This window comes from Linepithema humile, chromosome 2 (assembly GCF_040581485.1).
Source record: "Linepithema humile isolate Giens D197 chromosome 2, Lhum_UNIL_v1.0, whole genome shotgun sequence".
Taxonomy (NCBI): domain Eukaryota; kingdom Metazoa; phylum Arthropoda; class Insecta; order Hymenoptera; family Formicidae; genus Linepithema; species Linepithema humile.
This window is the reverse complement of record NC_090129.1, coordinates 19,497,566-19,509,538: the sequence shown is the minus strand read 5'-3', so window position 1 is coordinate 19,509,538 and position 11,973 is coordinate 19,497,566. Positions and strand designations below refer to the sequence as shown.

At 41.4% G+C, this 11,973-nt stretch overlaps 1 protein-coding gene across 3 annotated transcripts; it reads right to left on the bottom strand.

The window, feature by feature from the left end:
- Nucleotides 1–40: 40 nt before the first annotated feature.
- Nucleotides 41–11,877, bottom strand: LOC105679106 (fibrillin-2). Of its 3 annotated transcripts, none has more exons than XM_012378916.2 (20): nucleotides 11,601–11,877; nucleotides 9,726–10,028; nucleotides 9,102–9,545; nucleotides 8,706–8,853; nucleotides 8,303–8,517; nucleotides 7,778–7,936; nucleotides 7,422–7,574; nucleotides 7,187–7,324; nucleotides 6,430–6,730; nucleotides 6,170–6,315; nucleotides 5,729–6,093; nucleotides 5,384–5,643; nucleotides 4,912–5,232; nucleotides 4,714–4,820; nucleotides 3,837–4,177; nucleotides 3,238–3,668; nucleotides 2,097–2,424; nucleotides 1,764–2,016; nucleotides 1,198–1,327; nucleotides 41–1,008 (listed from the first exon to the last, which is right to left on the bottom strand). In XM_012378916.2, exons 1-20 carry the CDS (start codon nucleotides 11,680–11,682, stop codon nucleotides 600–602), a joined length of 5,034 nt encoding a protein of 1,677 aa, XP_012234339.1. In that variant the 5' UTR covers nucleotides 11,683–11,877; the 3' UTR covers nucleotides 41–599. The 3 variants fall into 3 exon arrangements, with proteins under 3 accessions (XP_012234339.1, XP_012234342.1, XP_012234341.1); XM_012378919.2 differs by having other exon boundaries at nucleotides 4,714–4,802; XM_012378918.2 differs by having other exon boundaries at nucleotides 5,747–6,093.
- Between the last annotated feature and the right edge of the window lie 96 nt (nucleotides 11,878–11,973).

The window sequence follows — 11,973 nt, the reverse complement described above, 5'->3', positions numbered from 1 at the left end:
TGGAGTCTTTGGAGAAGCCTGGGAGTCACTCATTAGAATATTTCATTACATCTAACGTAAGTTTATTTCATGCTTTCTGTCCTTTACATACGTTAACTTACAAGGATCTATGTACATTTAATTCCTCTCTTTACATATCTATTATAGAAATATTAGTAAGATATTTATTTTAATATTCATTTTTTTAAACGAACAGAAAATTTAAAAAAATCTTACTATTAAAAACTTAAATTACGTAAATCGCTTAAAATATTAATCGCATGTTATTTTATTTCTTAGAAGAAAAGATTTATATTTTTTAACTAACAATAGTACTCGTTGCGTTGCTTCGCATTTAACGATAAAAAGATACGTTCAACAATTTTGACATTGAAGAAAATTTTATATATCTTCCAAGAAATTATTACGTAGAATAAAGTGATACAATTTCATGTAATGTACGGTGTGTGAAACTGCCTGAATTTTCGTTTCTCGATGTAGTAACGTGATGAAAGAGGCAATTGCAAGTTAATAGGAAGATTTGTGCCCGTAAATCACATCACTTTATTCTACGACCTTGCATCGATATTTTCTATCTTACCTCTGCTCGGAGAATCTTTTCAGAATTCATATTGCGACACGAATATGAAGATCTTGGCGATTGCGCTGCCGATGAACATGGTGTCGTGATAAATCTCCATGCTGAGATCCAGCTCGATCTCCTGCGGTCCCGGGATGCTGCGCGTCAGCACCAGGACCGCCTGAGATGGCGCCGGTCTCTTCAGGGAGAAGCAGGACTCCGTGGCGCGCGCGATACCGGGCGGTGCGCGCACGTCCACCAATGCCATGCTGAACTGTATCGTCGAATCGGGCTGATGGTTTCCTCGCATGGTGAACAGCTCCAGCTGACCGGTGGACGGGATGGGCAGCATGCTCACGAAGGTGATGAAGTTGTAGGAGTAGTGCGTGGGTGAGCGTAGGCAAGCCAAGTCATTTAAGCGGCAATATCTCGACGAGTGTACGCAGCGGCTGAAATCGCGCACGGATCATTGGAATTTTTGTTTCTTATCGAACAGATTGTTATTAATTACGTCATAAATAACTTTCTTTGATTAAGGTGGAAAAAAATTATGACTCAATAACATTCAAGATTAATTCAAGATCGATCAGAATCAATGATATTGAGATTAAATCAGAAATGAAAAAAGAGAGTGTTACTTCTTCCTCATGGAATCCCGGTGATATCCGGGGGGACAGGTGATCCGATTGCATCGGAAGCTTCCGCGCGTGTTCTGACACATCTCCTCCGCATCTCTGCAGACGCGGCCTGTCGCGCACTCGTCGATGTCTGCGAACACACACGCGAGGGACAATTAAGCGCGTTGCCGCACGTGGTGAGATCGTGACCGCACCGGCGAATGTCGTGATTGCGCGAGATTGAGGAGATTGCAGAAGCGCGCGGTCGCGCACTGGTGACCCAAGAGATGCCCCAGTTCGCCGGCAAACGGGTCAAGTACAGACCGCACCGCTGATGCTTTAACTGCGGGATAAAGTAGGTGGAACGCGTGCTCGCCAAGTTACAGCACCGTGACTCGCGTGAGCGGACTCTCACTTTCCATCCCCCAATTAACGGTCGCGCAATCGTGCAGCCGACAAATGTGTATTATCGATCCGACATCCTCGGTACATTCTGTCTTACTTGATAACAAACTTTCTCGACATCTTTATCTTCCGCAATTATTCTCTTCGATGTATATAAGAAAACGTGTATATAAAATTGTTACCTTGACACGTTCGACCGTCGATACCGAGTCTATAGCCGTCGGGGCACTTGCACGCGTAGCTGCCCGGCGTGTTTTCGCAGATGCCGATGCAGAGATTGTGGTCCTTGAATTCCGTGCACTCGTCGATGTCGCTGCACGATCGATTATCGGCGTTTAGCCGGAAGCCAGACTCGCATCCGCATCTGTAGCTGCCCCAAACGTTCAGACACACTTGCTGACAGAGTCCCGGTGTGCGCTGACACTCGTCGACGTCCTATAAACAATCACAATTACATTTCGCGAGATGATACTTCTAGAATAATTCATCTGTTTAAATGACATTGTGCAATTTACATGGCAAGCACCGGCACCGTCTCCCCCAACGTTCTCGAAGCCCTCTTCGCACAGACACTTGTAAGAGCCGACGGTGTTTTCGCAGCGGCTGTTCGAGCCGCAGATGCTGTTGCCGTAGATGCTGCACTCGTCGATGTCGACGCAGTCGTTGTTCGGTCCGTTCGCGTGGCCGGATGGACAAATGCAGTGGTACCCGCCTCGCCTATTCTCGCAGGTCTGGCCCTTGCCGCACTCGTGCGTTCCCTCGCGACATTCGTCCACGTCGACGCAATACTGGCCCGACGTGTCCAGAGTGTAGCCTGCCCCGCAAATCACTCTGGACGCGCATCTGCAAAATTTGCCAAAAAAAAAAATATTTAATTCTGCGCCGCTTCTTGCTAGCCCTTTAGGAAAATTTACTTTTTAAAACTTAAAAAAAAATAACTTAAGAAAACTTTTTGATTTACTATAGAACTTTTTAAAAGTTTTAAAGAGTAAATTTTAACACTTTAAAATAGGATTTACTCTTCAAAGACTTTTAAAAATTTCTTTAATATATGAAAAAGTGTTCTTAAATTTTTTTTTAAGTTTTATATAGTAAATTTTCCTAATATTAATATTAGTGAATACAAATGTGTAATACAGAAGTAATAAACAAGGAAAAAGAATTCGCAATTAACCTGCAGGTTAATTGCTTGTTTATTACTTCTGTATTACACATCTGTTTAGTGCTAATAAATGTACAATGTGAGTAATTTGTGTTCCGCATTCAATTCTCTGAGCATTGCAAAGTTTACAACTTTAAGTTGTTAGATAATTTCAAGGACCAAAACTTAAAAAACTTCGAGGCCTTGAAGTTACTTTACACAAACTTTTACTTACCTTTACGCCAACTTTAAATAACTAAACACCATTATTAAGTTACTTCACATAAACTTTTAGACACTTTTCATGAACTTCATGTCTTCAATAACTAAAGAAGCAAAAACTCAAGGATATTTTTAAAACTCTAAAATAACTTAAACAAAACTTAAAAATTTTTATAGTTAAAAGAACTTTTCAAATTTTTAAAGTTACTAAACAAAACTTTAATAAACTTTAGACCAGTCTACAGTAAATTTTTCTAAGAGAGTCAATGATCTTTGACGCATTTTCTACGTACCTGTAGGAACCCAGAGTATTCACGCACATCTGCATGGTCCTGCTGCAAGGATTCGGCGTTCTCTGGCACTCGTCTATGTCCATGCACTTGCCGCTGGAGCCGGGCTCGAAGCCGCGCGGACAATTCGGCCAGGTGTCAGGCGTCAACGATTTCGGCGTCGTCGTGGTCATCGCGGTCCTCGCCGTCATCACTGACGTGCGTGGCTGCGGAGTCGGTATACGCGGGATACGATCGCAGCGATACGAGCCAAGAGTGTTTCTGCACTGATAACCAGACCCACAGTCATGTGTGCCTAAAACGCATTCATCATCGTCCTCGCAAATTTCCGTCGCGGCGTTGAGCGTGTATCCGGTGCCGCAGGGTAGAAAACGCGTACACGTATAGCTGCCGATTGTATTGTCGCATCGTTGCGTCGGCAGACAGTCGTTTTCCTTAAAAAAAAAAATATTTGAATCAGCGAAGAGCGCCTTGCCTTTCACTTCATCTTTCATACGCGTAAAGCGTCGTAATATTTGCATTTTTATCTATGGATTCACGCCGATCTGTTAAACGCATAATATATTTAATAATATATTTAGTGTCAATCTTATCGCCGTTACCTGCAACTGACACTCGTTGATATCGACGCAGGCTTGCGTGAGATTATCGCGCCTGAAACCGGTCTTACAAATGCACTGATAGCTGCCCATAGTATTGACGCATTCCTCGTTGCTGCTGCAAGCGTCTTCGATCTCCCTACATTCGTTGACATCGACGCAGCCGCGATTTCTCACGAACTTCGTGCCGTCCATGCACTTCTGGTTCGCCGGCGCCGGCATCGCCGTCGTGGACTGCCGCCTGGTCATCGGTACAGGCGCTTTCGCGCAGCTGTAACCACCTGGTTGATTGTAACAGATCTCGTCGCCGCACGCATGCAGCCCGTCAGCGCACTCGTCTACGTCTGCAATTTGAAATGAGATATTTTAGATGGCAAAATCTTTAAAAATATCTCTCATTTTGTTAAAGGAATTAACAATTAATGTTTCTTACAGCGTACGATTAGCAAAGCGTTATTATTCAGATTTGAAATCATGACCTTTTAAATTATAATTTTTACAGAAAGCACAGTTAAAAATAATTGAGACACAGAACGATACAAAGCACAAACATAATTCCACATGCAAGCAACTGTAAATTAGAATTAATCGTGCATTGGCAGAGATAATTCACCCATGCATCCGCGGGAAATTGATCGAACATGCTTCAATCAATTATCCTGGATTTGATATCGATTTTGACGTGTTCTGAAAATACGAAGAATATCTGAAATTGTTGTTATGTGATATGGGAACTGTACAAAAATTTTGTGCTACAAAATGTATAAAAGAGAAATACGATATGCAGCCAAAAATATCGAAATACGTAATGTTTCCACAATATTTATAAAAACATTTAATTTTAATTTCATAAGATAAACTTTATGCAAACTACACGCACCTGTACACATGCGGAACTTGGAGTGATACCGGTAGCCGGAGGGGCAAGCGGGTCGTTGACGTTGACGAGTAGACGGAGGTCTCTCGCACCTGCGAGACAATATACATCTTCAATAGAAATAGAAAATTCTTCTTTATTTTCAGATTGTTATATCAATTAACAGAATGCCCGAGTTTAGTCAATTCGAATATCACGGACCTGTATGTGCCCGGCAAATTAACGCATCTCTCGGAGAACTTGGCGTCACACTTGTAATGTCCGACCAAGCACTCGTCGACATCCTCACATCGTCGAGTGCCCAAAGAGTATTGATAGCCGGTCGAGCAGGAGGGCAGCCTGGTCAAACACTCGAAGCCGCCCTCTCGGTTCACGCAGTACTGATGCAGGTCGAGCCGGCAGTTATGCAGGCCCTCGGAGCACTCATCGATGTCTAAACAGTTGCCGTTGAAGGCTCGTTTGAAGCCACGGCTGCACGGCGGTATCAGCTCGCAGACGAAGGATCCGTTTGTGTTGACGCATCTGTGAATCGCAGTTTAAAATTGTTGACAAAATATTAATGAACTGATATATATTTATTATAAAAAAGAATATTAATTATTACTGAAAAAATACAAGCTCGAACACATCTTATACGATAAATTAATCAATCAAAGTGGTTGAAGAAACACACCTGTGCGTGCCCTGAGGACAATCGTGCCTGCCTAACAAGCACTCGTCCACATCTTGGCATCCCTTCGTCGTCGGGCTGAAGTACCAGCCGGCGCTGCACAGAGGCGAGCAATCGTAGCCGCCCGGAGTGTTCATGCATTTCTCGTGATCCCGGCATCCCGGACCGACCGTACACTCGTCAATATCCACGCAATAACCTGCGTTAGCGTCTCTCTTGTATCCTAATCGACACGGTTCCGTGGACCAATAACGATCCGTGTTCTGAAATATAAATAACAGTTAAATATTATATTAATACGACAAATTTACGTATCGCATTTGGCAAATTGACGAATCTATTATTCACAAGACTGCTTTTGGACACCTGCACTCTGTTGTAGCGCGAGCCGATAAATGTTCTTGGTGTCGTTACGCTGCTAGTTGATATTCTAGCGGTGGTGCTGGTGGTGCTGGTGGTAGTGGTCAACGCTTCGCAAACGTAGGAGCCGTTTGTATTAAGACAGTAATGCGTCAAAGTGTTGCAGGCGTGCAGACCGAGCGAGCATTCGTTTATGTCTTCGCAAGTTTCCTCGGCTTCGCCGGCGAAACGAGAAATGTTGCGCGGCCGGAAACCGTGCGGACAGGCTGGAGAACATCGGTAACCACCGTCCGCGTTCACGCAACGCTCGTTCATTCCGCAAGCCGCGATTCCATTGACGCATTCATCGACGTCTGCAATAGATGAATTATTAAAACGGGTTTTTCGAACAGGAAGTAAAATTGTTTTTTTACAATAAATAACCATTACCGATGCAACGGCGGGATTTTCCATCGAAAAAGTATCCGCTGCCGCAACTCTCGACTTCGTTCGCAACCGGCGACTTACTCGTTTCGTCGATTCTATAAAGTCTGCTCCTCTCCGTGGTAGATTTATTCTTGTCGTCTGGTAGGCATCTGTTTTTTTTTAATAAAAATAATTAAATATTTTTTATTCAAGATAAACTTTGCATTAGAGTCTCTTTGAGGCTTGAATTTATAATTCTTTTTCATAGAAATACCATTTCGTACCTATAACTACCGATTTCGTTAACACAGCGTTCGTCGGGCTCGCAGGAATGTAATTGCTCGCTGCATTCGTCGACGTCAATACACTTGGTCATTCCAGAGTCATTCGCAGGCTTGTATCCTGCAGAGCAGGTCAACAAACCCGGTCGCGCGTTGTCCTGGCGATTCGACGGATCCTTCTTCATCGCAGGATGCGGAAAAAGATTTGCTGATATCTTTGTGCACTCGTATGCACCGTCTGTGTTGACGCATATGGTGCTGGGATCGGGACAAGGGTTGCTCGACTCGATGCACTCGTCAACGTCTAAAAGGAAATCGCCAAGTGTGTAAACTTTAATTTATCTGCTTTTAGAGAAAAGAAGCGAGAATTTAATAAAAGCATTGTAAGTTTCAATTTTTTTTAAATTTTGTTACTTTGAATTTAACAATATTATATATCGTACAATTTCTGTTATGTTATACTAGGCTGGTTAATTATCCATTACTCACATGCATGAGATACGGGGACGAAGTGTTGCATGCGGAATTAGATCAAATTTCAAAATCGTGGATGCGAAATCAAACTCATTCTCCTAAATTACTCCACGATCTTTTCCACGCAGTTGCGAGGCACGGTTTTGCATGCGTAAAGCTGCCTAAGAAGATCGAAGATTAAATACAAACGGAGCAAGAATTTATTTGATTGAAAAACAATGCTCATCATGCTGTCGTACGTGCAGCGCGCGCAGATTTATTGAATATAATCGATGCGAGCACTCACCGACGCAGGCACCTAAACCGATATTGTACGTAAATCCCTTCTCGCACTTCATATCGCACTCGTAAGCGCCCTCGATGTTTCGACATTGTTCAACATCTGCCAGACAGCTGTGAATATTTTCCGCGCACTCGTCCACATCTGATCGACGAATAACACGAAGGAAAGCACGAAAGAGAATACAGAAAATTTTGCTTCATGATAAATCGACAAAACTGCAGAGACAAGTGGCTTTTACCTTTGCATTGCTGCGAAGATTTGTCGAATTTGAACCCAGCGGGGCAAGATCTCACTCCGGTCATCTCCAAACACGTGTAACTGCCCTGCGTATTCACGCAGAATGGCTTGTCGGTGGGACAAGCGTTCGACAAGACAGTGCACTCGTCGATGTCTGGAAAATAAGAAATAATAATTTTATTTATGTCTTGAAAATATTTGTTTTTCGTGATTCGAAAAAAAGTGCCAATATATTTATTCTTATAATTCTTTTCTGCAAGAAGAAGCTTTCTTCAAAAACTAAGTAATAGATTCAATTCTTTTTAATTTTTTATTTAGGTCATATTTACTGGCAGAAAGTAAAATGCGTTTTAATACCTGCGCACACACTTGTACGTAGATCCCATTGGTAGCCTGGCGGGCAGGCTTCATAGGACGCACGTTTGACGGCCTTCTCCGTGATGCAGATGTACGATCCCATGGTGTTCTGGCATCCTCCTCCAGGACACACGTTGCGCTCTAGGCACTCATCCACGTCTGATCGATCGATCAGCGCGCAATGCCAGCGTGCGAAAAGTGACGATCACATGCGAAAATCGAATGCACGATTGCGGAAACAAGTGGCACAGCGAGATTGAAATTATTCGATTATCGAGTAAAAAGGAAATACAGATTTAACTGCAATTCACACACAAGCGAGATACAAGACAGAAATGGTGCTACAGCGAACATGGCGATACAATCGACGCAATATTGCAGCGTACATAGAACATCGACAAGTGTGTCGATGTATATATTGAGGCAAAGACATATTTCTATTGTATGCATTATAAAATAATAATGTAATCTATCATTTCCATCTTCTTACCTGAATAACGTAATATTATACTTTTTTATACATACCATCGCACACTTGTTTAATGGAATTATAACGATATCCGGATGGACACAACGGTGACAATTCGTTATCCTCGTCTTCGTTCGGTGTCTTCTTTTTAGGTGACTTCGGAATGCACGAACGCCTGTCATCAGCCAAATCGTATCCTGGATTGCAACTGCATATAACGGCCACCCCGTTGTCGGTGCATCGCTGCTCGCAAGGATGAGTTGATTTGCATCTAAGAAATCAGAGATAAATCTTTATTAATATTGTAGGCTGGAATAGTAAGTTGATTTTTCTCTTATTATACTCGACATATTCAACAATATTAATCAGAATGACAATTGTACAAGGATAATCGATAATACTATTTTTTAAATATGTGTTATTTCTTTTCGTAATAAAAGAAATTTCTATTATACGCACCTGTCAGTGGGCAGATCTTGCCTGCAAGTCTTTCCGTCCTCCAATAAAGTGAACCCGTCACGACACTTGCAATAATACGAGCCGGGCGTCGGTACGCAAATGTCAGTGCAAAGTATGCCTTTCATGAGTTGACAGATATCGTCGAGCTCTGTGAATCAGAACGCGCAATTTAAAGTCGCACTTGCATATAGACTGTGAAAAAATTACAACTGCGCCGAAGCGCAAACCAAACGACGCTTGCAGAACGCGATGCGCGATGAATAATATTTATTTACATAGGAATTTTTTTTTATTGTAAAGAATTATAATTTATATTATTGTAAATTCTTTGTAAGAGTATAGAAAAATATTTTTTAACATAATATATAAGTCAAACGTATGCAATCTTTAATATACCTGGAGTTGGTATTGAATACGACGTAGATCCCGACGATGAAGACGAAGAAGACGAAGAAGACGATGAAGACGAAGGAGACAAAGAAGACGAAGAAGACGAGTCGTCCGATGATGAAGATATGAACGATGTAGATGAAGAAAACGAATCGTCTGATGATGAAGATATGGGCGATGTGGGTGAAGAAGACGTATCGTCTGACGATGAAGATATGGACGATGCAGATGAAGAAGACGACGACGACGGCGAATACGGCGACGATGGTGAAGACGGTGATGAGGAATCCGAGGTGCTTTCGGTGCTCTCGCTGGTTAATTCGCTCGTAAGATCCGTCGTAGAGCTCGGCGATGACTCGTGACAGCATTCCAAAAACGCAGGATCCCAAGGAATACCAAACGAGAAGCTTTTAAAGGAGCATCCTTGAGCCATAGACCCCGTGAGGATACCTGTTTTTCAGTGAAACATTCGTCAAGGGTAAGTTGTGCAAATAATCCGCCTGAGTTTCTCGAAGATGAGATTAATAATTTGTATTTATAAATTTTCAATATTACAATATTTTAATAATTTACAATTCTCTAGAGTTGTAAAATATTGATAAATTGATAAAATATAATAAAATAAATTACCTAGCTTGCAAGCCTCGCAACAATCACGATGGTAATCACCACGGCCGGGTGTCCTCGACTGCGTTGTGCTCGTCACGCACGCCAGACCCTGACGTGCGTCGGATTTCCCTTTTTCACATTGCAGCTCGTGATAAGCTCGCACGCAACAGATGTCCACAGCCTCCAGACAGAGACCTTGCTCTACCACCGGCACTCCGGGCACGGGCCCGATGAATTTTTCACACCTCAAACTCTCTTTGGCCCAAGATGTGCCTAGACTACAGCATTTCTCAAACTGCTTCTCCATTCTTCCTTCCACAAACGCTATTATGGGCAATAAAAATAAGCAAAGTGTGTAAATTTGTTTAAGAGGTGGAAATTAACACCGTTAAATTCAATAATATACTTCAATTCAACATTTTATATTTAGAATTGTTAATTAATTCAACCGATATTTATAAAAATATGAATACTTTATTTTGAAAAGTAAATTTTCTAAGTTTGCGCGTATTTTTTTGAAACAGAAATACACTTGCGCTTTTTTATCTACTTTACATGCCATAAATTAACTCCAGAAAGATGAGATGGTAAATGCAAGTAGGTCAAACGCTCTATTTGATTTTTGTCAAGCTTATCATTCTCTCAATCCTTTTGCCATCCGCTTAAAAAATTCTCTCATTGCTCACTAACGTAAATTTATCTCTTATTTGCAGATTAGTTCCATAAAATTCGAATAGAGAGTAAAGAATCACTTAGAAAAGACAGAGTACATATTATAATTCTATTGAAAAATCAATACGGAAATTTACGGATCTATCGAGGAAATGCGACGAACGGCGGTGAAAAAAAAATCGCGCTTTGCACATTGATAAGAGCGAAGAGCGTCAAAACCTCGCTTCTGAGAGAATTTTCTCGCTGACAGATGCGCATTATCTATAAAATATATCAATCCAACGCGCAAACAGGTTCTACGAAGAGCTTAAAGATTCTCCAATAGCGCTTTCACGATCTCAATTGTTTCTCAATGCGTTCGATCTACATGTAATAAGGAAATTAATTTATTTCAATCGACACGACGTGAACGAAAGTTGTACGTACCATCATAGGCGTCGCGTGTATTCTTTCTTAAATTCTTATATTATATAAAATCCGCGTCCTAAACTCAGCATGATAATTTAACGCTAATATCCGATTCACGATGAATGCTAAGCACAAACAATTTAATTCGGCGTTTAAAACAAGTAGAAGAAAAGTTCCACAGAGATTTTTCATGACATATGTTTGAGAATAAATCCTAAGATTATGCTATTTATAGAAAAATTTTGCCTGCGCCCATGCCAATCACTTAAATACAATTATCTTTAGAATATTGGTGACTGAACTGTATTCTTGGAACCGTTTTTACGATATCAAACGCGATTCATAGCGTTTTGCATGCACAAATAAGCCTAGGTCAATGAAGAAGTAACTAATAGGATGATTTGCTTAACGCCTGTATATACATTGAGTTCTGTCGCGACGCAATGAAATTTAGTTGATCGCAAATATCAACGACGATATAACTCGGTAAAATATACATAGATAAACAAAATTATATACAGCTAAATTTGAAATATTCATCAAACAATTTGCTCTGCGATGCGAATGACACTCTATTTGAATACTTCATTAAGAAATTGAATTCTAACTTGATTTATCAATTGTATGAGATTTTTGTACAAAGAAAAAAAATAATTATCTTCAAAAGTTTAAAAATGCCATAATTAAATAAATTAAAAAGTTGCAAGTTCCTTCTGATTCTCTATAAAATGTTTGCGCAGCAGACAATTAAATTTTAATCAATATTCTCGATCTGTTTAGAAATTCAATCGCTGTCCTGGACTAGAAATAATATACCTCGTTTGTGCAGTGCCAGCTGCTCCAGGTGGACCACCAGGAAAAGGATAATAGGCGCGCCGAAATCGATGTATCGTGCCATTTTCCCGCATCGATCTCCGCCGATTGTATTATACTCGCCGGAATTTTCGCGAGCAAACACCGCGATTTTGTATTTCCCTCCGCGAGAAACCGTCGATTCCTCTTATCCTTTTTTACTGAAACTTCTTTTAGAAAAACGTGCGAGTGACTGCTCCGACGAAGTTTTGTCCCAGTGCGCCTCGGATGAGCGCTCGGCTTGCATTGAAGCATTCGGTTCGCCGGCACTTCGGTTTTGTCATCTGCACCTTTGTACATCTCTCCCTCGCAGGTCTGGGCCTCTCCTTCCATCCTC